The sequence below is a fragment of the Vidua chalybeata genome, chromosome 10 (assembly GCF_026979565.1).
Source record: "Vidua chalybeata isolate OUT-0048 chromosome 10, bVidCha1 merged haplotype, whole genome shotgun sequence".
Lineage (NCBI taxonomy): Eukaryota > Metazoa > Chordata > Aves > Passeriformes > Viduidae > Vidua > Vidua chalybeata.
Genome location: NC_071539.1, coordinates 9,604,675 through 9,628,918, shown reverse-complemented (window position 1 = coordinate 9,628,918; position 24,244 = coordinate 9,604,675). Strand labels below are relative to the sequence as shown.

The 24,244-nt window shown below is 51.9% G+C and overlaps 2 protein-coding genes and 3 non-coding genes across 5 annotated transcripts; 1 reads left to right on the top strand and 4 right to left on the bottom strand.

The window, feature by feature from the left end:
* Positions 1-1,346: 1,346 nt before the first annotated feature.
* Positions 1,347-9,344, top strand: B3GNT7 (UDP-GlcNAc:betaGal beta-1,3-N-acetylglucosaminyltransferase 7). The gene is made up of 2 exons (XM_053952326.1): positions 1,347-1,479; positions 5,915-9,344. The coding sequence occupies exons 1-2, from the start codon at positions 1,469-1,471 to the stop codon at positions 7,113-7,115; spliced, it is 1,212 nt and encodes a 403-aa protein (XP_053808301.1). The 5' UTR covers positions 1,347-1,468; the 3' UTR covers positions 7,116-9,344.
* Positions 9,345-11,320: 1,976 nt separating this feature from the next.
* On the bottom strand, positions 11,321-18,691 carry NCL (nucleolin). The gene is made up of 15 exons (XM_053951994.1): positions 18,571-18,691; positions 17,842-17,949; positions 16,983-17,262; positions 16,493-16,642; positions 15,929-16,117; positions 15,639-15,722; positions 15,245-15,380; positions 14,866-15,002; positions 14,401-14,527; positions 14,041-14,186; positions 13,585-13,708; positions 13,324-13,478; positions 12,702-12,828; positions 12,048-12,268; positions 11,321-11,801 (listed from the first exon to the last, which is right to left on the bottom strand). The coding sequence occupies exons 1-15, from the start codon at positions 18,586-18,588 to the stop codon at positions 11,722-11,724; spliced, it is 2,082 nt and encodes a 693-aa protein (XP_053807969.1). The 5' UTR covers positions 18,589-18,691; the 3' UTR covers positions 11,321-11,721.
* On the bottom strand, positions 12,391-12,531 carry LOC128793266 (small nucleolar RNA SNORA75). The gene has a single exon (XR_008432722.1). It is a non-coding gene; the product is annotated as a small nucleolar RNA SNORA75 (small nucleolar RNA).
* On the bottom strand, positions 13,137-13,213 carry LOC128793269 (small nucleolar RNA SNORD20). The gene has a single exon (XR_008432725.1). It is a non-coding gene; the product is annotated as a small nucleolar RNA SNORD20 (small nucleolar RNA).
* Positions 15,459-15,528, bottom strand: LOC128793268 (small nucleolar RNA SNORD82). The gene has a single exon (XR_008432724.1). It is a non-coding gene; the product is annotated as a small nucleolar RNA SNORD82 (small nucleolar RNA).
* Positions 18,692-24,244: the final 5,553 nt, after the last annotated feature.

The window sequence follows — 24,244 nt, the reverse complement described above, 5'->3', positions numbered from 1 at the left end:
CCATGATTTTCTTGGGGCCATGAGTGCAGCAAATACAAACTTTCCTATAGGCACTGGGAGCAGGCTAAAAAGGAATCAGGAAAGGTATGTATGGACTTTTGGTGATGATAAGGACATGGGATACTGTAGAGCTGGTGCAGCCTGTTTGGGCAATGTTTCCTGGGGAGCTTTCAAAGGTCCCAGGACACAGAGCTGCAGGGCACCTGGGAAAGCGATAAGCTGAGATAAGGAGAGAGAAACAGATCTGGAGAAAGTAATGCAAATCTTCCTCCCCAAAGTGAGCTGGATGTGGAGTTTTCTTGGTGCTGTTTGAGTAGCAGAGGTTGTGTGGGTCCCTCTACATGTTCAGTCTTTGAAAGAGCCTTTCCCATGAGAAGCTCAGTGTGTCCAGGGGGTTGTGAGAGCTATAGGAGACCCTGACCCTCATCATGAAAAATGCAGAGGAACTGTTCAGAAAGGGACTGGGATATCTCTGCTGGACAGGAAAGGAAATATTGCAAATTTCCTGCAGGCTTCCCAGCCTGGCTTCATGGCAGACATGAGCAGCTGGTGGGATTGGGAGGGTGACAAAAAAGGGAGATATTACAAGGACTGATTTTTATGGCTGAAAAACACCTGCAACAGAAATGTTGCATTTAAAAGGAAAGGAAGGTCTTTAATCTGGTTCTTAATGGGCAATGGGATGTCCCATGCTGATACGGCTGTAGCAGGAATGCTGGTGAAACTGCATCCAAACCAGGGCTGAAGGAACGGTTTGAAAGACCCCTCACCTGGCTGTGATGTTATTGGAAATTTGACCCATGAGAGGTCCCAGCATGCTGAGCAGGCACCTTCCTGCTGCAGCAACTCCCTGTCAACTCCCTACACCCCCAGGTGTGCTGTGGGTCCCAGGAAATGTGTGAGTCCTGGGCAGAGCATGGATGCCTGGGTGAGACTGGAGTCCTGGGCAGAGTATTGGTCCTTGACATGGTGTGGAGCCTGAGTGAGATGTGAGTCGTGGGGGAAGGGTGGGTCTCAGGAAAGGTGGGTATCCCAGGAGGCACATTAAAGACTCTGGGGCAGAGCTAATGCGCCCCAGAGAGGTCACAGTACACGAGAAGCCGGACTAGGACGCCCCCGAGTTCCCAGATCCTGGTGAGTGTGCCATCAGCAGCGGGGAGGGTCCTCAGGGGGACGTGTGGGGTGTCACCCTTAAACTCCTTGCCACTGGGAGCACTGGGGAGGTGTCTGTCTGCTGGGGCGGGCGGGGGGACGGGACAGAGGGGCAGGGCAAGAGTTAACCTACCTGCTCTGCCATCCATCTCTAGGCTCCACCTCGGAGAGAGAGGGGAGGGAAAAGAGGAAAAGTAGGGAAAAAAAAAAAAAAGAAAAAGAAAAAAGAAGAGGAGGAGGAAGAGTGCAGAGAGAAGCGCCCGGACCGCGGGCAGCCCGGCCAGCAGCGGAGCGGCCGCCCCGTCCCACTCCCAGCATGTTCCAGTGGTGAGTGATCTCCGGGGAGCGCGGAGCCCGAGCCCCGCTCCTGCCCCGCTCTCGCACCGAATCCCGGTATCCCTGCCTCCGCCGTCCCGTGTCCTCCATTCCCGCTGCCCGGCACTGCCGTCCCGACGCTGCGTCCTGCCCGGAGCCGGGGGACTGCCAGGACCCTTCCCCACCGGGTCCCTCTCGAGAGCCGCCCCGGGAGTGGCTGGCCGGGGAAGGGCAGTTCTGGTGGGGACGGTGGGCATGCGGAAGCGACTAAGGACGGAATTTGTTATTTGTCCCCTCTCCGTCTGTCCCCATCCCAGGAGCGACCCTCCCGCCGCCGCGGCTCTGCGGGGCTCCCAGGCGGGGTCTCGCTGGCCGCGGTACCCCGGAGAAGGCTCTCTGCGGATCCGCTTCCGACACAAATTTCTCTTCATCCCGGGGCACCGGAGCTCCGGCCCGGCGGGAGGCAGGATGGGGGCAACGGGCAGGGGCGGCCGGTGGGTGGCCCCCAATCCATGGGGATGCGTTTCCCAGCTTTTCCCTGAAAAAAAAAGCTGGTTTATGTGGAGGTGCTGGGGACAGCAGGGCCTCCAGCCCTGCCCGGTGGGGTCCCGTCCCACGGCAGCGCCAGCTTGGGGGCGATGCCCTCGCCGAGGGCGATATCCAGGGGTTCGGCTCTTGCCCTTTCCCCAGAAGCGGGTTTTTACGGCCTTGTATTTAAACCAGACGGCTTTTATGAGGAGGGGACGTGTCCCCGGGCACCCCCATGGCGAGCTTCGGCCCCACTTGGTGCTTGCATCCAGCTATAGCACAGGCTATTTCTGGGGACATTTGGGTTCTTTCTGCCCAGCATCTGTCCCTTTATAAGATCCCCTCACCAAATCCTAAGCACTGCCAACAGACAGGATTCTATACTGGCAGTGCCTCCAGTGACTGGGTCTAATTGAGGGGCCAGCAAAAGCCCCTATCACATAAATAGCGCTGGCGGATCAAAGAGGTTTTCACGTGAATCCAAAGTGAATGGGATAGGGATAGAGAGCTTCTGTCTCCGGTGCCTCATCTGCCCTCGAGCATCAACATCTGAAAGGGATACTGCCCACCTCTGATTTGGAGTTTATGTTTAACACTCTGGTGGCGTGGCCACCTCACAGGGAGGCTTTTGAAGTTTCCTTGGTGGATAAAAGGGAAGAGAAGGAGCATGTTAAGACCTTTTCAAAGTTCTCTTGATGGCACCAACACCAGCAGTTGGGGCAGACAGACCTGACTGGCACCGATGGCAGCCCCCCCCCCTCCCCACCCAGTGGGTGCCACCCTTGGACTCTGCAGTGCTGGGTGTCCCCAGCTCCTGGGGACACTATGGGAAGTGGCTGGGGGCTGTGCCCCAAAAAAGGGTCCTGGGGCTTGGCAGGGTGATGTCTCTGTGATGGCAACAAACCCAAAGCACCTCCCTTGCCAATGCATCCCCAGAAAGCAGGAGATACTTTTTTCACCCGTACCTGAAGTACTTCCCAGCTGAGGAGACCACAGAGCAGGAAGATTCGTCACTCGAAAAGATGCACAAACAACTGTTGCTCTTTTGTCCCCCAAATCCTTGGTCTGATATGGGAATTGCCTGTGGTTGTGGCTCAGGGTCCTCCCAGTCCCCGCCACTTTCCTGGCTGTGCAGGGACAGGGTTTCTGCAGGGCAGAGGTGGCTGTGGGTCTCCTGGTTTCTGCTGGACCTGGTGGGACCCCGAGGTTTGCAGTCAGACCAGTAGGAAAAATCCCAAATAGGATCTTGTAACAAAGCAGGAATTGCACTGGTGAGAACTGGGAAACAGGGTCCACTGAAGGAAGGAGGAATAAGTTTCTGTGCTGTTGTGCAACACCTCACCTATAAACATACCCAGGCCACTTGACGCTCCACCTCTTAATAAAAGCTGGAGTTCTCCCCTCAGCTCTGAGGGGTCAGAACCTTCTGTCCCAAGGAGAGTAATGGGGGTCAGTGTGCCCATGCACTGTTAGGCAGAGTCTGCCAAGGCTGGGACCATCTGTGCCAGTATGTGACAGCTCTACCTATGCAAATTGTTGAAACTTGTATCAGTAATTCCCTGCCCTTTCGCTTCTGGGGAACCTTTGGCCATCCTTCAGGCTGAGTATTTTATCACTCCTTGTTCTTGGGTGGTGGGGAGTGTAAGAATGTGGTGGGACAGGACAGGATGGGATGGGTTTGATACAAATGAAATTACTATACAGGGCTGACAGGGGTTATTTCTGCAGCAGTGCTGGGTATGGATGAGAGGTTTTAAACATTGTTTGGCTGTACTTGGAGTAAAGTTGTATTGGAACTGAAGGGTTTGTAAGAATAAGCTCAAAGCTGTGCAGGCAGGGCTGGAGAGGGTTAAGGGAATGGTGAGATCTAATCAGAACTGCTCCCTCATCAGTCTCAGATGAGTGGCCACATACAAAACCGGATGAGGAATATCTATCCATTTATCCTTAATTACTTATTTCCACGGTCGCTCCTACAGTCCACATTAGTGATCACAGTTTTCCCATGACAACGTCGAGCTCAAAAATTCTTTGTGCTTCAGAGCAAAGCCAGAGACAGGAGGTCCTGAAAGCTCCTGGTTCCCATCTGGGATTGCTAAAATTCAGGATCAGTGGAATCCCCTAGCACAGTGCTGTCTCCTGCCCTGGGGACTTTGATGACCTATAGGGTGTCCCACCAAGCAGGTGTTTTGGTGCAGCTTGAGGCCCAAAACTCCCCCAGCTTCACGGTGGTTCTGATGACAATCCAGTCCCCAAGTCTAGGAGAGTTTCATGGATTTTGGGGTTTTTTTTTATCTATCTGGAAAATTCTTGGGTTAAAGATTTCAGCCCCAAGCTCCTTCTCTGGACTGTCCTGAAGTGAAAGTGCCATCTGCCTGCTAGAGATGATTCTGTATTTTTCTGGCTCTGACAGAAGCAGGGGGCTGCTCAGCCCTCAGCCTATCCCAGTGGGTGTCACCCAGGCTGGGATGTGCTTCTGACATGAAGAGGACAGGTACAGGGGCATCCCAAGACCAGTGCCACATCTGTCTCCATCAGCTCCACAACCCAGTGGCAGGAAAAAGGGGTCCAGGGACTAGCAAGCACCTTGTGTCGGAGCAGACAGAGATGGTACTGCCCTTGGGAAGCTGTCGGGAGTGGAGACAAGGAGCTCAACAGCCATTCTCCCATACCCAGTGCTCATCTGCACAGGGAGATGGCCCAAGGTGGCTGGAACATGCAGGACTGAGGCAGGAGGAAGTTGGTGCAGATGTGCAAGCTGTGGAGGGCAGCTGACTGCTCAGGAGCTACATTGTGCAGCTGGGCAGAAAGGGCAGTTCCCCTCCTCTGTGGCAGTGAGATGAGAAACCCACCTTTAGCTGAGTGGAAAAGCAGGCTGGGGAGGAATTGTGCATCAATAATCTCCAAATGCAGCCTTGCCGGAGTCCCAAGGACTCAGAAGGATCCCGCTCAAGCTCCCCATGAATTCCATCCAGGGTGTGTCCCATGAGCCAGCAGCTTCCCAGGGCTATAGGTCTGCAGCAGAGGAGAGCAGCAGGACGGTCCCAGGAAGAACTGGGTTTAATCTACTCAATGCCCTGCACACCCTGGACTTGTCACAGAGTGCAGACACCTGCTTTGTCACAGGCTGGGAAAATCTGCCCACCCAATCTGCCCTGTATCTGCTGCTCCTTATCACCACAAAGGAAGCAATGGGACCCAAGAGCTGCAAAAACACTCAGGAGTGCCCCCAGAAATACTGGTTCCCAAGGTGGTTGTAGGTTTAGGGATGTCTTTTTCCCATTGAACCATGAAATTTCACTCAAATAGCTTTCTTTTTTTGTCCTGATGCGCCATTTTGAAATGAAACAGCAATGCTAGTTTCATGTTGACTCTTGTGGTCTTCCTAGTTCTGGTTTCTCAGTGCTCTGTAACCTGTGATACCAGTCTAGGCCATGGACAGTATGCCTGTCCTGGAGCTAAGGCTTCCTTGGAAAAGATAATTCCCTCCTGCTCTTGTCCTAAACGACAATTTTCAGATGGCTGAAACAGTAGTTTCCCTTGGGACTTCCTTCTGAAGCAGCTGCCTTGCTGAAACTCTCCCCCTGACTTCTCTCTCTCAGCCCATTTTCATCTTTCCTGTGAACCCTTCCCTGATCTTAGCACTGGGCTTACCAGGTGACACTGCAACCACCCCCACATACCTTGTGACTGTCCCTACAGTTAAGTGTGGCCCCAGAGCCACCCCAGAAGAAGGATGAAGCTGGCAAGAGTATGCATTGAGGTGTCCTGCAGCTCTTCCCACAAGGTTTCTCCTCCTCAAAAGGTGATGGAACACAGATTATGAGAAACCCCCTGACCTCTCAAGGAAGTGGTTTTGCAGACAAGCCTCTTTAAGCCTGTATATTCTTCTCCTTAACCCCTTGTCTCTTCTCTTTAGGAAGAAGACCATCTACAAAACAGTTTGTCTCTCCTTCTTGCTGGTCATTACAGTGACGGTGCTACAGCGTGGAATGGCCCCAAACCACTTCATGCAGGGCCAGCAGCAGAAAGAACTGCCCCCTTCAGAGCCCTTGAAATCACAGAAGAGAGACAACACCTTCTCCATCAGCAGCACTTTCTGGAAGACCAAGAAGGAGAAAGCTCCTGTGAAGGAGGAGAGCGTGACAGCAAAGCAAACAAAATCCTGGGATGTCACCACTACCAACTGCTCAGCCAACCAGAACTTCAGCAAGGTGGATTGGTTCAAAGGGCTGGAGCCCAACTTCCAGCAGTTCCTGCTCTATCGGCACTGCCGCTACTTCCCCATGCTGATCAACCACCCAGAGAAGTGCAGCGGAGATGTCTACCTGCTCATTGTGGTCAAGTCCATCATCACGCAGCACGACCGCCGCGAGGCCATCCGGAGGACCTGGGGCCAAGAGAAGGAGGTGGAGGGCAAGAGGATCAGGACGCTGTTCTTGCTGGGCACTGCCTCCAAGGAGGAGGAGAGAGCCAACCACCAGAAACTACTAGATTATGAGAACCACATCTATGGGGACATCTTGCAGTGGGATTTCCTGGACAGCTTCTTCAACCTCACCCTCAAAGAGGTCCATTTCCTGAAGTGGGTCGACATCTACTGTGACAACGTCCGCTTCATCTTCAAAGGCGATGACGATGTGTTTGTGAGTCCCAGCAATATCCTGGAGTTCCTGGAGGACAAGAAGGAGGGAGAGGACCTCTTTGTGGGGGATGTCCTCTACAGGGCCAGGCCAATCCGTAAGAAAGAGAACAAGTACTACATCCCCAGTGCCCTCTACAACAAAAACATCTACCCACCCTATGCAGGGGGGGGGGGCTTCATCATGGATGGAGCCCTGGCCAAGAGGCTGCATAAGGCCTCAGAGACACTGGAGCTGTACCCCATCGATGACGTCTTCCTAGGGATGTGCTTGGAGATCCTTAAAGTGTCACCTGTTGGGCACGAGGGCTTCAAAACTTTTGGCATTGTGAAAAACAAGAACAGCAAGATGAACAAGGAGCCGTGTTTTTACCGGAGTATGTTGGTGGTTCATAAACTGCTGCCTCCAGAGTTGCTCCAAATGTGGGATTTGGTCCACAGTAACTTGACATGCTCAAGAAAACTCAATGTCCTTTAGCTCAGTCTCTCTGGAGAGCTGGGACTGCAGGAGCTGGGACAGCTGATCCCTGCTCTGGGGTGGGGTGAGCCTCCGCTGGTGGCACACAAATCCTTCAGGGGTACTGCCCTCCGGGGTGAGGAGGGCAGAGACACTGAGCTCACGGGCAGGGTTTGTTCCTGTACTGTATTGTGGTTCACGTATCTCCAGCTGGGTTGGGGGTTGCTGAAAAAGAGAAAAAAAACAACAAAACATGACAAGTCTAGCACAAAATGGAGAGAGGGCAAAGATGTTTGTGCTCTGCTTTCGGTACCTCCTCCACAGCAGCATGATGAGTGGAGGAGTGGAGGGAGGCAGGGAGGGATGTGGCACTGGCATTTTTTGGAGATGTTTAGGGTCTGGCTATCCAGGGAAGCTGCTCCAAGGGTGTTCAGCCAATTACAAGTGCATCGGCCCCTCCTGACTCAAAACTCATGGGATTTTATTTGTTATCTCAAATTTCTCCTCCATGCAAGGTTTTGGTAACGTTGAATCTGTGTGCATTGGGTTCACACCCATCAAAGTCCTCTGTGTCCCCATATGCAGCTGGGGAAAGGGGCTCTTCTCTGAGGCTGGCCCTCAACAGCCCTGAGTCCCCATTAGGGTTTGAGCCTGGCAGTTGGGGAACTGGGGTCCTTGTCCCTGTTAGAGGGTCCCAGGCAACGGTGGCTCTGAGCACCAGCCTGGGCTGTGCCTGCCTCCCCAGCCCCTCTGCAGCCTTACTGCATGTGTCCTCAGAGGAATGCACCCAGCTGAAATTCCTCAGGGATTTGTTCCTCCTCACAGGAAGGAGACTAGGCCAGCTGCCCTTGCCTGTGGCCAAGGAAGAGGTGGAGAAAACTGGTGGCTTGCCTTAGAGTCCCCCAGGGATTTGTCACTTCTGGGACTCTACTTCCTGGGCATCCCAGGGGGTGCTGTGGGGAGACCCTCTCTGTGCTGCACAACTGCCTTCATGGCTTTGCCTTGCAGGGGGACAACAGCCCCAAAGGCTCTGTGTGTGGCTGCTTCGAGTTCAGCCCTGGTTTGTCAGCAACTGTGATGCTCCAGGGTAGGTTGGAGACATTGGTCCTGCTCTGGCATGAGAAGCAGAGTCCAAGGAGACAAAGTGAAGGAAACCTGGTGTTTCACACGTCTGCTCCTCTCAGGGTTGTTGCAGTATTTATTCGACAGGCCGAGATGCAGGAGCATGACAGGGAATGGTGTCACAAGACATGGCCTTTTTCCTTTGGGCTGCAAGGGCCGCGAGCTCTCGAGGGGAGCCCTGGGCTGGCTGCTTGGTGGAAACCACCCAACAGAGAGACATGTGGCCACACAAGGGCCACGGATGCTCTCCAGCCACTGACTGCAGGCATGAGCAAAGGCCACAGGAATGTGCAAAGCCACACATGCTCACACACGTGCTCCCAGGCACAGGCTCTACATGCACAGATGCCCCTGTGCATGTGTGTAGGGCTGGCATGCCCGGATATCCCTGCAGCGGGTGGACACACACAGCCACATCCATGGCCCTGACTATGCACAGCAAAACATGGGCACAGATGCCTTTACTCCCTCTCCCTCTCTGATGCCAGACATTGAAAGGAGAAAAATTTTACTACCTCAAAGGTTCCCCTGTGCAGTGCCTTTTTTTTTTTCCCTTTCTCTTATTTTCTTAAAGCATTTTGGAAACAGGCCTGTTTCATTTACTCCAAGTACATTTCCCAGGTTAGAAAACAAACTAAAAAAGATCATAAACCAGTCAAAAAGGGCACCCACACTAAGCCACACCACTCTTAAAATGGCCCTGCTCAGATGAGATGCAGATTTGAAGAGAAGGAAGAGAAAGAGTCAGTGCTGCCCAGGGCTCAGCTGGTGAAACTGGATGTACAATGCACCAGGTCCCTGTAGCAGCAGGGCAGAATCCTGAGAGCATTTTTGGTACCCACTGGGCTTAGGCAGCACACAATTCTTTCCTTTTACCCTCCCCTCCCTCCCTCCAACAGGAGTGAGTTCAGAAATACTTTCCAAATTGATACTTCCATAATTTATGTCAGGTACAGTACTTTAAGCTGTATATTTATCCTGGATGCAGGGCCAGCTCTTGCTCTCTGTAGCAATGTGTATGGTGAGCCAGGGCTGCGTGCAGTGTTGTTCTTCACCTGGTGGGACCTGTACAGAGAAACCTTGTAGAGTTTGGTGACTATTCTAGTTTCTAAATAAAGGTCAAAAGAAGAAGAAAAAAATCCTACAAGCCTTTACCTCGTGTCATTACTAGTGAGTTTCTGCTGGGAACAAAACCTGGCAGTGTGCTACAGTGACAAAACAAACTCCTTAAAATGGGCATCTGGGGACTATAGCTGCCCTGTTCCAGTTTGGCACAGCTTCCTTGTGGAGCCTGGCATGGTAACCAGGCTGGTGGGTATTTTCTCTCTTTCATGCACTCCTCCACCTTCATCTCAAACTAAACTTCAGATCCTCCTGGTACCCTGCAGGGAGGAGCTTCTCATGTCAACCTCTGTGGCAAAAGCCACCTCAGCAGGGCTGGAAGCTCACTGGTTTTGTTGAGCACTCTCTCCTTGAGCAGAAGGAGATGGGCACCTCCCATCCCTGTTACCTCCCCACAGCAGGACCTTGCTCACTTCCACAGCCAAAGCAGCACCAGGGGGTAACACAGCCCCTGGTCATGAGGTTCGAACCTGGCTGGGGTGAAGAGGAGGAAAGCCACAGGTGAACCCGTAGGTCTCACCTTGGCACTTGGGCACCAAGGGGCCGTTTCCCGGGCTGGCACTCAGCTCGGACACTCCTGGTGGTGGGGAGCAAAGAGGTCAGCGAAGGGGACCAGGACATACTGTATTTGTCAGGCTGGGCCACCTGTGACTGGGGCTGGCTTCCCCAGGGCACCAAAAATTTCACACGCATGGACAAAACACAAGTGCTCAGCGGATGCACTCATGGATACTCCTGCCCAATGCCTGTCCAATGTGACCCCACACTGTCACATGGCACCGTGTGCCACGAGTCCGGCAGTGGCAGTAGGGCCCGTGCGCCGGTGTGGAGGCGGGTCCGGCCGAGGCTCCCGCAGTCCCCTCAGGAGCGGCCCTGTCACGCACGGCGGGAAGGACGCGGAGCGCGGGCGGGTGCTGCCCCCTGGCGGCCGCGCCCGTCCCCCCGACCATTTGCCGCCGGGGTGCGCGTGCGCCTCCAAAATGGCCGATGGCGAGGGGCCCGGAGAGCCCGGGCCAGGGGCGATGACACACGGCACACAAACCCCAGAGCTCTCCAGCTGAAGGGATCCCAGACACCACTGGGAATGGCCTTTGGCAAGGCTCGATGTTGGGAAGCCAGGGGGAAACGGCCACAGCAGCATGAGCGGCTGCAGAGGCTCGGCAGGGCAGGGAAGGTCCCAGCAGTGGCCACGTGCCAGGAGGGTGGAACAGTCTGACCTCGGCCGGAGGCCACTGGTGCAGGCCAGTGCCAGGGCACGATCTTTCAGCAGGGCAGGGGTAGATGACACGAAGGGACCCTGTGCCCAAGAATGCTCAGCTACACAGCCCCGCTTTCTGTGCCTGTTTCCTGCACCCATAAGTCTGGGAAAACCATGTACTCCAACAGCTGCCAGTGCAGGGCAGCGCCCTGTACCTGGCTAGAAAAACCCACCAGTGAGTGACCACTGCCACAGGACTGAGGCTCTTCATCCCCAGACTGGTTTGTGCCTGACCTTGTGTGTGAGAAAGGAAAGCAGGCTTGAGTTTGGTTAAAAACAAGCAGCCACTTAGCCCAAACTCCTGTTTATGTATTCGCTTCACACTTGGGGGCAAAGGAGACAATTTGGAATGAAGCACAAAGAGAAAATATCTGTAGAAGAGAGCAACTGAACTGTAGGGCCTTAGTAAAAGATCTGATTTACTTCGTTTAAAAAGAAAGTAGAAAAGCAATTGTCTAGCAAGCACCATCACAGCATCTTCAGTTAAAAAAAAAAAAACAAAAAGGTTGTGGTTACAGAGCTTACCTTGGCCATCATATTCTTTTTTTCCCCTACTTCCTGCTAACACAGCACACATACACTGCTAGGAGCTGACACAGGCTGGAGCAGAGTAGGACAGAAGCTGCTGCTGTGATACCAATGACCTTAACCCAAAAAAGGGAAGGCTCCAGACAGCCTGTTTCTCACAGCCTGGCTTCATTTAGTGGCACAGAAGTAACACGAACCAGTTTAGGTCCTTTAATCTGTCCAAGACAGGGTGCTAAAGCACAAATGATAAAACATTCTGCATTTTTACAGCAAAAATGCTACAGAAGTTTATAGGAAAAAAAAAATTTTTTGTACATGGGTAAAACATTATAAATTCAAGACAACTCACAGACAAGGAGTAAATTCCCACATCTATCACTCTTTTTTTTAAGAAGTTCATTTGAACAGGCAAGCAGTCAAAATGGCTTGCTCTCTCTTCCTTGAAATGAAAATGTTATCTTCCAAGTGGCTCACAGTACTGCTTCGCTTCTTGGAATGTCCTCTGAAGGCTCCGCCAAGATCAAAGGAGAATAAAAACCCCCGGAGTCCTTTCAGATAGTCTTGGGAGAGCAGGAAAAGGGAAAGGAAAGGGGAAGTTTATTCAAACTTGATCTTCTTCCCTTGTGGCTTGTGATCTCCACCTCCTCCTCTGCCTCCTCGGAAGCCACCTCCTCTACCTAGAAAGGAAATTATTGCAAAAAGCAGAGTTACCGCTATAGTATTTGATATATATTTTATATATATATATATATATACAATGCACACAAATATATTGCAGTGGTATATCTATACCACTGCCTTTCCCAACCCATCCTAGCACATGACAGAATGGTCTCTGGTAGCTCTACACCGTAACCCCAAGAATGGCTTGGGTTTATTTTGGAGCACACCCCCTTTGAACAGCAGCATTTGCTTCCTCTTACCTCCAAATCCACCTCTGCCACCACCTCTGCCACCAAATCCACCTCTTCCTCCTCGGCCACCTCCTCTGCCACCACGACCACCAAATCCACCGCCACGCTGAAAGTCACCCTTTGGCTTGGCAAAATCAAGGGTCACTTTGTTTCCATCTATCTCTCCATCTTCCATGGCTTCTTTAGCTGCTTTGGCATCTTCTGGAGAGCTGAAGTCCACAAACCCAAACCTAGGGAACAGGTTACAAGAGCGACAGTCAGTCACAGTTCATGAACTGCAGCACCACCTATAGGTTCCTAACAGAAATCCTTTTGGAATCCACCAGCACTTCTGCATCCCACCGGATGTGTCACTTGTAGGACAGCAGTGGCTAATCACAATCGATGGAGCCCCACTGTGAATCTGCCAGTACTGTACAGTTAATTTTCTTCTCGTGCGAATCCATCAGCTGCCACGGATATTTGTTGGCAGGAAGGAGCTCATTGAGAAGAGGTGAGAAGTGAGCACGTGCTGCCCTCCACCAGAGGACCCGAAGCTGTGTGTTCTCTGCTCCCACCCCAGAACCACCCACATGAGTGTGAGAAACACCCTGCATTGCAGAGGTCAGCTAAAGTGAGGTGCTTTGTAGCACCTGAACCTAGCCCAGGTGATGTTTAACCCACCCTTTAGATGATCCAGTGTCTCTGTCCGTGACTATTCTTGCACTTATTGAGCCTTCAAATGATTCTCTTAACGTCTCCTCTGTGGTGTCCTCAGAAAGGCCTCTGACAAACAATGTTTTGCTTTGTTCTGTGAAAAGGGAGCACATTCAGAAGTTCATTCAGCCTGAGCAAGGAAACCTTCAGCTTCACAATATCACATCCAGCTTGCATCACTAGCTCCCAGAACAGCTCTCAGGGATAAAGGGGTTCTTTTCGAGGAACAGCTCAAACACCTGAAGTCCATGGAAACTTTTTCAGGACTGAAGTTAGAGCCTGACATCAAAGGATTTCCATCAGGCAACTGGATACTGCCAAATTAAATTTGCCCCACTCCCTTTTTAAAAATAGATACTTGCACCTTATCAACAATGATAATAACTACCCATACAGACACTGCTGGATCAGCACTTGACTATCTAGAGGAATTTGACAACAGTTTCATCAGCATTTCAGATAATCAGTCATCATATCCAGCACACTTGCTTATGATGTTTGGGTTTTTTTGTTTTGTTTTAAAGCAGCCCCAGATTTGCCTGAATGGTGCCCTCCTGCCACAGCAGGAGATCTAACATGAAACACTTACGACTGAACCCTCCTCCTCGGGCATTCGTGCTCCCTTTCTGCCAGGATGGTGAACTGAATTCCAGTCTGATTGTTCTGCCTTCAATCTCTGTGTTGTTAAAGGAATTCAATGCTTCTCTGGCATCCTCAGCTGTGGCAAAATCTACAAATGCATACCTGTGTGGAGAGGAAGATTCCAGTCAGCCTGGGAACAACAAGGGACACCTGGAGGCAAGTCAGTTGCAATGCCAGCCTGGGGGGTCAAGTGAAAGGCACAACCTACCCTTTAGGCCTGCCCTGGTTGTTCTGTGGCACCTTGATGGAAGAAGCTTTCTTAAACACTTCTTGGAGAGTCTCTTCTGTAGCAGCATATGAGAGGTTGTTGACAATTAGGGTCTTCGACTCTCCTACGGGGAAAAGTCAGTGCTGTTAAAGTGCAGACTTGGAGAAGGAGAGCTCTTGTCCTCTAGTTACCAGACTCTGCCAAGGGGTAAGAATACTTGCTGCCCTTTCCTCACCTCAAGGTGAGGCACAAAGCCAAATCCAACCCTGTTTCAATCACCAAGACCAGTTGCCCCTTGTCTGAAACATGCAGTAGAGACATAAAGTGCAAAGGATGCAGAGCACAAGTCAGGCAAAAGGTCTGGTATCTTAGTTGCCATACCCTCAGGAACTTCTGAAGCAAGTGGAAATGAATACTCAATGTCATCTGTATGCATGTTATCGGTATGGAAAGTACCTTTCTGATGTTCTTTCTGATGTTCTTGCTGGCTCTTCTCACCAGTGAAGTCAATGACCACGGCACGACCCTCAATTTCTGTGCCCTGCTTCTCTTCCAGAGCTTTGTCTGCCTCAGCTTCTGTTTTAAATTCAACATAGGCCATCCTACAGCACAGAAAAGAACGTAAGCAAACGCTTCCTTCCGGGAACAACAAAGTTTGTGAATGAGGGGGGAAAAGATGTAAAAGAAAAATGCTGCAAAAAGTAGGACAACTAATGAAGCAGGTTCCTTAAGGCAGCCAAAGGACACCTAAGCTTATCAGAATATGCCAAGAGCTAAAGGAACAGCAAACACACAACAGTCCTCTCAGCTACACACCCTTTGCTGCTCCCGTCCTTGTTCAGCACTATCCGGACTTCCGACGCATTTTCAAACACCTCCCTGATGTCATCCTCGGTTATGCGGTACGGCAGGTTCTTCAAAAACAGCGTTCTGGCATCTCTCTCTGCAAAGACAAGTTATTTCAGGTTACCAGCTAAAAATCTCTCCTTATCTACACTGCCAGTTCAGTATGACTTAGCAAGTTGATCCAGCAGAAATGAACAGCAAGCATTCAGATTTTCAGAAGCTGCAAAAGCAACTGTAACAAAAGTTAATGAAAATACTGTATTTCTCTTAAGGGCATCAAGTTCAAAAACCAGGTCCTTAAGTTTCAGAAAGAAACACATTTCTTCCTCAGCCCTCCCAATACGCACTATTTCTTGGGATCACGTGTGCAGATACTCCAGTCTGAACTTGTATATCTGTACGTAAGCATTTTAGAAGTTCTTAATTGGGTCGTACCTTTCTTGTTTTCTTTCATAGTTTCCTTGCTCTTTGCTTTTTCCAGTTTGACTTCCAAACCCATTAACTTCTTTCCATTCATCTGGAGAGCTTTATCCAAATCCTCAGCAGATGAGAAGTCCACATAGCCGAACCGCCTGAAAGAACAGCATCCGTGAGGTCTCAGCTGATCCATCTCTGGCACCACAGACCACAAACAGAAAACTAACACCTGAGAGGTCCTCGCTGGTGAAGTTCCAGGCAAAGTTAAACCCTCATCTCTACCAAGAGACCACCCTAGCATTTTGAGGGGAACCAGCACCAGCACAACTTGGACCCCTCTGAACAAATTAGTACCAAATAAAAGAAATGAGCAGCAAAATCGTATTGACGAACTCACTTGGAAACACCGATTCTGACATCTACAACTTCAATATTCTTCTTCCCAAAGAATTCTCTGAGGCCAGTCTTCAGCTCCTCAAACTCCTTGGTGCAGACCAAATTTCCAACAAATACAGTGAAAGCTGATGTGGGCCCTTTAAATGAAAAGATAATAAAGTGGGTTTTTTTTAAGGCAGCTTTTATAACTGGGAGCCAGAGTCCAGACAGCTTTAGCACATCAGGTTTTGCTCAGAAGTGACATCATATTTCAGTATTAAGTCCCTTATAATCATCATTTGTGCTGGAAAACCCCACCCCTGACATCCTGGACCTTCACAGTTACATTCCTCATGCAACAGAGTTCAATCACAGTCCATTAAACAAGCATCATCTGAGGATCCTACACCACTTACCATCCATTTTCTTTTTCTTGGGCTCTGGTGCACTTTTATTGGCCATTTCTTTCTTCCTCTTTCCAGGTGCTTCCTTGACAGGTTCTGTGCCAGAAAACAAAACAACACTGAAAAATACAGAACTTTTCCTAAATTGAATCAACGCAGGAGCATTAGTCCTTACACCATTCATACACAAGATCTTCTCCTGTTACTCAGAAGCTGCTCCTCAGTACAAAAGGCCACTGTACCACATTTCTGATCAGGCACCATACCTGTTATTAAAGAGTCTCAAAAACACTTAAACTCACTTTCATCTTCACTTTCCTCTTCGGCATCCTCTTCATCCTCCTCCTCATCATCGTCATCCTCATCGTCATCCTCCTCCTCATCTTCCTCATCTTCAGATTCTGCTGCCTTGGCTTTCACTGGTGCAGCCTTGGCTGGAGTGGTTTTCTTCACTGGAACAGGGGCTGTGTCCATGGCTTCATCTTCAGACTCTGAAACAAAATGACCACAGTATTCACACAGTTCCACATTAAGAGTCTTTTGAAACTAAGAAAACAAAATGCTGTTAAGCAAAATGTTCCTCATTTTGCTTAAAATTTGTATGTTATCAGGAAAAAAAGTTTAATACACTTAATTTTTACAAAAGTTGTCTCTCTCCCTTATGTTTTACTGCATTAAAAAAACCCCAAAACCTGTTCACTAACAGTAAGAAGTTTTACTGACAATAGGGAAATTTAACACCTATTCAGCAACATGGACAACACCAACCAGCTAAAACCAGCTGGGCACACACTGCATCATTCCCATTATCCTTTAAGTTACCTCCCTCCCCCAGGTCCCTGTGTTTAATAATAAACATCTTATACCGTCCTCTTCTTCATCGTCCTCATCATCTTCTTCATCCTCATCCTCCTCAGATTCCTGCTTTGCTGGCACAACTGCAGGCTTTTTGGCTGGTACTGCTGCAGGCTTTTTGGCTGCAGGCTTCACAGGCATTGGTGGTTCCTCTTCCTCATCTGCACCAACAGTACAAGTCTTTACTACTAAGGTTCAGTGGATGAGTGGTGTAGGTAAAAAGTGCTTAGAGCTTCCCAAAATTTTGTCCAAAAGTTCAGGAAAAAGCAATCAAGAAACTAGGAAATGTCTTACAGGCCGTGTGTAAGGCAGCTGCAGCCCAAGCTCTCCTCCAAACTTCAGCCATTGCCCACCTCTGCTTCATAACCCCACTTTAATCAATGAACCCTCCCTCAAGTATTAAATCATACAAACATACAAATACTTCAATTCCAAAGGTACTCATATTTAATGACTTGATCAAACCAGCTTTAGTCAATTCCTAGTTCAAAAGTAACTTACCAGAATCTTCTTCTTCATCCTCCTCCTCCTCATCATCATCTTCATCATCTTCTTCTTCACTCTCCTCCTTCTTGGCATTCTTTCCATTTTTTGCTCCTTTGGTTAGGACAGCAGCCTTTTTAGGAGTTGGAGCAACAGCCTTTTTCGGCTGTGGAGTAGCCACAACCTTCTTTGCAGGTGTAACTGCCTTTTTCGCAGGAGTAGCAACTTTTTTTGCAGGAGTTGCAGCCTTCTTGGCTGGGGTAACAGCAACTTTTTGTGGTTTCTTCTGGGGGATCATCTGAAAGACACATTAGTGTAAGATTCATGCTGGCCTGTTTAGCCTACCATTACTTCAGTGTCAAACATACAGCAACTGAAATCTAAATAATATCCTTCTAACAGTTTCTTTAAAATTACCTCAAATGCCCACCCCAATGAATAAATAAAGCTCAAACTCAGCTTTTTCATACTTTCAGAAGCCTACATCAAAGCACCTCTAAATTCTCTGGTCCTGAACCAAGACCAATGATGTCTGCTAGCATTCTATATCTTGGAATTTTTACACTTGCACATATACCACATGTGGACAAGTATCATACTGCTCATTACTAGGGTAATTAGGTACCCACTTGCTTATCAGCTTTAGTACAGCTTTAAGACGCCAGCAGCACTTCCAAAAGCCTGGAAACACAGACTTAGCAGTTGAGCTATTTTTCCCCATGCTGCTTTAGTCTCATAAAATCCAGTTTATTCTTTAGCCACAGTTTGGTGAGGAACACCGACTGTTGATTAAACCCCTGTTAGAGTGTAACCCATAACCCGCACGACACTTCTGTAACACGTGCATCCCTTTTGACTCCATCTCCAGATCAATCACCTCTTCTCCGCTGCTTTCCTCTAGGTCAGAGGACTCCTCTTCCTCACTTTCCTCAAACTTTTTCGGGGGAGGAGCCATTTTTTTCTGTTTGATCTGATTCTTCGGGGTCTGAAAGAGAGCGGGAGCAGCACGTTTAGCTGCCGTGCTCGCCCGGGCTGCCTGCGAGCGCTCGCTCCGGCGGGCAATTGTCCCCACCACGTGGCCGCCCTCCGGCCCCGGCGGCGCTCAAGGGGCCGCCCGGGGGCTGCGGGGTCGCGCCCGCCGGTGTGCGGGGCCTTCCCGGGGGCCGCCCCGGGAGCTCCGCGCGCTCCCACGTGCTCGCTGTCCCCGCGCCCCACGTGGCCGCACTGTGACGTAGCCCCGCCCCCCCCATCCCGCGCGCGCTCGCACGCGGGGCCCACCCGCGTCCCTCACACGCAGACCCCCCCACCCCGCCGCCCGCTCCCCTCCCGCCCCGCGCCCCCGCCCGCCGCCGGCGCCCGGAGCAGAGCGGGACAAGGCGGAGGGGGAGCCTTGAATCCGCTGCCTCCGGGCCCGCGGCCCCTCCCCTCGCCGCCATCTTCACGGCTCGGGAGAGCAAGGCCCGGAGCCACCGCGCGGCCCGGAGCGCACGGCGGCGAGAAGGCGGCCCGGCTCCCTCCCCGATACGCCGCCATCCGCACCCGCCCGCCCCATCATGGCGGCGTTCGCTCGCTTCCCGCCCGGCGGCTGCGCCCCCCGCTCTCTCACCTTGGTAATTTTCACCATGATGGCGGCGGTGCCTGGCGGCGCAGGGGCGGCGGCCGAGCTGTGTCGGGAGCGGGGCGGGTGCGTCCGGCGGGGCGGCGGCGCGGGGGGGATCGGGCCGCAGGCCGGCGGCGGGAGCTGCGGGGACGCGCGGGCGGCCGGGCCGGGCACTGACACGAAAGAGCGAGCGCGCGCCCCTTCCGCCCCCTTTGCTAGCCCCGCGCCAGGCCGCGCCCCCACCGCCCCCGCCCCGACCAATCGCCGCGCGCGCCCCGCCGCCCGGCCAATCGCAGCCCCCGCCCCTCGAGCCGCCGCGCCAATCGCCGGCGCTCTGCCATCGGCCAACCGGAGGGCGCGTTACAGCCCCGGGGCCGCGCGGCGGGGGCCGAGCGCGGGGGGACGCACCGCCCGCCCGGGAGGGCTCGGCCTCAGCCAATGGGACGGCGGCAGCTCGGCGCCTGCGCGCTGATTGGGCGGCGTGGGGGGGGCCAAGGGATCGCACGTGGCGGGCGGCGGCCACGCGGCGGGGCCGGGCGGGGGTCCCGGGGGTCTGGCCGGTCCCGGCACCGGCAGAGACGCTGCCACTCCCCGGCAGTCACGGCTGCCCCCGCCGGCCCGGCGGCAGCTCGGCGTCCGGCGTGCAACTCTGCCCGAACACGCTTTTGCCTTCCGCTTTGGGATTGGGTTCTCCCCAGCGCTGTCCCTGCCCCAGTGCTGTCTCTGCCACCCACTTCAGCCTGGCCCCGCGTGCCCTCCCCGACCCTCGGGAGGCACTAAGCACCCCTGAGCAGCTTGGAAAAGCATCCGTAGGAGCCGGTCAGTGTGCTGCTGCTGCTGCTGCTGCTGCTGCTGCTGCTGCTGAGGTTGCGGCTGGCAAAGGAGCACTCTGCAGCTGCCAGCCTCCACTGCTTCAGCTGGGAGAAAAGGCTCAAAATGAAAGAAAAAAAAAAAAAAAGCCTGTGCTTGCCTGATGGATACTTTTTAATTCAGTCACTGCAAGAAGACACCACCTTTCTCCCTGTGGAATTTTTCCCCGGTGGCTATAAAGTCGGGGTATAAATGACCCCAGGGCACAATTGGTACCTCTGTTTTACTTGTCACTCTGGTGGCAGGGCTGGGTGCTGCCTTGCCCCTACTTGACACAGAGTGGCCTCCATTGCTGGGGTTTTCCCACTGCCTTACCTCCCCTACCACTTCAAACTGGGCATCCAGCCAGCTCCTGGGGGCTCCTGACACAAGCATAGGTGACTAGCAGTTTGCTCATCCATGGCCTACTTGAGATAAGGACCTGACTTGAGGAACAGGAGATCCTAGTGAGCCTTAGAATAAAAATGCAGACTCTCAATGAATGCCATCCTGCACGGCCCTGATGCCCTGAGGGGCACCCCAGGATTGTTCAGTGCCACCTGAAGCAAGGGACACACTGTGGGTGAGGCAACATAGCTGGCTCTTAGGCTGTCCTAGTGCCTCTTTCTCTGCTGGGTAAGAAGAGGCAGTTTCCAGGCAAGCTGAGCTAAGGGCACCTCCTCACTGAGAGGTGATGGGATTACTCTCCAGGAGTAATTCAAGCCTGTGCAGAGCCTGCCACCATCAGCTACTATGGAGAGGGAAGGAGCTGGAACGGAGTGGGATACTGCCCGTGTTCCAGCCCTGGTCACATACATGCAGGCAGATGGGGATCTCAGCTGGGAAAACCCCTTGTGTAGGGCAGCTGGACCCTGCCTGTGAAATAGCAATGTCTGGCTCATGTCCCAGTGTGTGCTGCGGGAGCTGTCCCCAAGTGGGGACACTGCATGGGGGAAGCAGTGACACAGACCAAGTGTGGCCCAAGGGGATGCAAAGTGATGGAATGGAAGACAGAGATACTTGAAGGTGATTTTTAACTGTCTGAAGCAAGAGCTGATTGCACTCTCCTCACCATGCATGTGGTGCAACAAAATCGTGTACCATGACTGCCTGAACAGCTCTGCTGTCTGTGCTGGGGCTGGCCTTGGTTCCTCCACGTGCTGTGGGAGGCTGGTTTGTCATGAGAAAGGTACAACTGTTGCTTTAGCCAGGGGCAGTGTTGGCAGCTGGGACACTGTATGTGTCCAATAACATTGCCAGCAGTGGGATCTGCAAAGGGCTGGGCTGGCAGCTGGCTAGTCTTGGTTCCCAGCCCTGGCAGGGGAGTTCTCAGTATGGCCTGTGTTCAGTCCCGTTCCCCAGCAGTGTGTTGGAAGGTTGTCCTTGCCTCTGGCATCTCTGAGGTGCAGCAGAGCCCAGTGTTTGGGGAAGGAGCACAGCACCCTGTGCAGAGGAGTGAGAACCAGTGCTGCCCACAGGGCTGTACTAATCCATGCTGTGTATCAATCCATGCACCCTGTCAATCCATGCACTGTGTCAATCCATGTTCCATATCAATCCATGCACTGTGTCAATCCATGTTCCATATCAATCCATGCTCTATGTCAATCCATGCTCCATATCAATCCATGCACTGTGTCAGTCCTTGCACTGTGCTAATCCATGTTCCATATCAATCCATGCTCTATGTCAATCCATGTTCCATATCAATCCATGCACTGTGTCAGTCCTTGCACTGTGCTAATCCATGTTCCATATCAATCCATGCTCTATGTCAATCCATGCTCCATATCAATCCATGCACTGTGTCAGTCCTTGCACTGTGCTAATCCATGTTCCATATCAATCCATGCTCTATGTCAATCCATGCTCCATATCAATCCATGCACTGTGTCAGTCCTTGCACTGTGCTAATCCATGTTCCATATCAATCCATGCTCTATGTCAATCCATGCTCCATATCAATCCATGCACTGTGTCAGTCCTTGCACTGTGCTAATCCATGTTCCATATCAATCCATGCTCTATGTCAATCCATGCTTCATGTCAATCCATGCACTGTGTCAATGCATGTTCCATATCAATCCATACTCTGCATCAATCCATGCACTGTGTTAATCCATGCTCCATGTCAATCCATGCACTGTTATCCACACACCATTGAGCAGGTCTGGATATGGCCCAACCCTGCCAGCTGCTGTTATGGTCAACAAGGGCCCAGGATACTGCAGGGAGGAAAGTAGCCAGGACATTGCAGATGCCAGTGTTTAGGCTGCGCTGTTCCCTGTATCCCATGTGTGGCCAGGATTTTTCAGCCCTAGCACTGGGCAGGGTGATGCCAGAGTGGAGCAAGGCCAGCCTTTTTCTGGGACACACCATATTGCAGGGCTGTCCCTGCTGTGGCACAGCACAACCCAGCTCCTCTGCAGGCGGCTCCAGGAATTTCAATGCCGAGGGAAGTCTCACAGAGAAGCATCAGTGAGAAGGGTAATTTGGCCAAAAGAGCAGGTTTGACAGCTCTATTTGTGCAGTAAATACACTTTAGGTCCTTTTATGGCTGTCTCTTGTTGTAGCATGTCTGTGGCTTGGGAGCGTTGATATAATTCCACAGTTAAAGGGAATTTAGCTGGTTCAGTGGAGACCCCAGGAGGGATTTGCTGTGGATTCTCAGTTTCTGGCATAGCAGACGCTCACCCCTGTGCTTTTCCCGAGCCTTGCAGCGCTGGGAACACTTTAGCCGGTTGCGGCTGCCCAGGGCTTGGTGGGGGGAACTGGGCTGCGAGGCAAACGCGGCTGCCCAAAAGCCAGGAAAATTGGGTGGCCAGCTGGAGGGGGAGCCCCGTAGGAATCACAGATGGGGTGAGTGAGGGAGTGTTCCCAAACGCCCTGTTCAGCCTGTGGCCGGTCGCGGCTGTGTGTTTCCACTAGATGGTGACAAAAGGCTGCCTGTCCCGGGTGGGAGCCGCGGGGACACCCGGCTCCCCCAAACGCCTGCCTGGGCGCAGCTCAGCGGGACATCCTGCCCGGCCCCTTCGTCGCTCCCAGGAGATCCCGGGACGCTTTTGGTACTCGCCGGATATAAGCAGCAGCCAAGTGCATTCGGGAGAGGAAAAGTTTTACCTGTAGTTGGTGCAGGTGTCTGCTGCCAAAAAATTTGTCAGGGATCTCCAGCAAACATCCAGTGGGTGCTCAGAGAAGGGGAAACGAGCTAGAAAAGCAATGAAATGTGTCCCTGAGCACCCCAACCTGACATCACCTGCTGTGTGGTCTGAGCAGTGCCCTGATGTGTACGGCATGGCAAAGGTGACAGGAAAAAATATCAAACAAACAAACAAACAAACAAACAAAATCACACAAAAAGACCCCAACCAAAACCCAAAAACCACTATTAAAGCAAATTTACCAATCCTAGGTCTAGGTGCTGCTCAAAACCTCTTGAAAACCCCCATTTTGCGCTGGCAAATCCTTTTCTCCTCTTGGTGTCCACCTCACCCCGTCATGGTGCTCCTATGCCAGCAGATACCCCAGCTGATGGATGGTGAGCCAGCAGCACTAGGCACTCAGGGATTGTCCTCTCTCTTCCCAACTGCACAGTTCCCCAGGCCCTGATTAATGCAGGACAGAAAATTAGATGGGACTGTGTAGTAGTCTAATTAAGTCTTTTCTTCATTATCCCCCTGTCTGTGCCAAGAGGAGAATCCTCAAGGATGATGAGCATGAAGTGGGTTGGGTGCAGAGCTTGCAGTGACAAATGGCACTTAATTCAAGTAGTCACAGACAAGTGCATGTCCTCTGCCTTGAAATGGGCAGCTTGGGACACACTAGCCTGCAGGGATGAAAGTCAACAGTGTCTGTCAGAGTATGGGATTTCTTCTCTGGGAAGTATCCTTTCTTGAGGTGGGATGCTGCAGGAATTGGCTTGGGCCCCTGGAGACAGGCATACCCATTGTCACTCTGGCAGATGCTGGGTGATAACCCAGCACATTCCTGTGCCATTTCCTGGGGTCATGGACAAGGAAACCTACAGGTGACTCTCACAGGGAGTTTTGTACATGCAAATTTAGTCTCCACATGCCCTCCAAGTATTCCTTGTAGTGATAATTTCTGGTACACTGCAGAAAAAAGGGGATTTTTATTTCCAGAAGGAGCCAATTCCCCTAAGATGTCCCTTCTGGCAGGCCAATTCCTCTCCCCAACACGCCTTGCCTGGAGCTGGCAGCAGGATCTTGTGGTGTTTCTGTGAGCCACCAATAAGCCCACACAGCCACCCAGAGCCTCCCAGCCAGGTGGACGCCCCTCTGGATCTGCTCAGCAGGAGAACAAGTGCAGCCCTGGAAAAAAGGATGTGTGAGAGAAAAGTGGGACCAGAAGAGGACTTGCAGTAGGTGTGAGATAAAGTAGACAAACAAGGACTGGGAGATGTGGAGCAATTTGGGTGGTGAGAGGAGACCTTGGGAGCACCCTTCTCTCTCCATTGGAGTAGAGAAACTCCAAGTGGACAAGTCAGTGAGATGGGAATAGGCAGGCATGTTGAAACAATGCATACAAATCCTTTATAACCCAGGGGAAGTCAATCCGGAGCAAAGCTACAGGTGATCCCAGGTCAGCAATGCCAGGCCAGCAGCCAGAGCATGTCACAGTTCCATGCAGCTGCACATTTTCCTGCATTGCCCTGCAGCATTTTGGAAGGCTTTCCAGGACCTTTGTGGAGACAGTCCAGAGGAGGAAGCTCCTCTTTGAATGGGCATTTCTGTGCATCCTATTCATCTCCCAGAGCTGGAGCAATAGGGAACAGAATCCAGACAAGCACTGGGTCTCCAGGGATGACTGT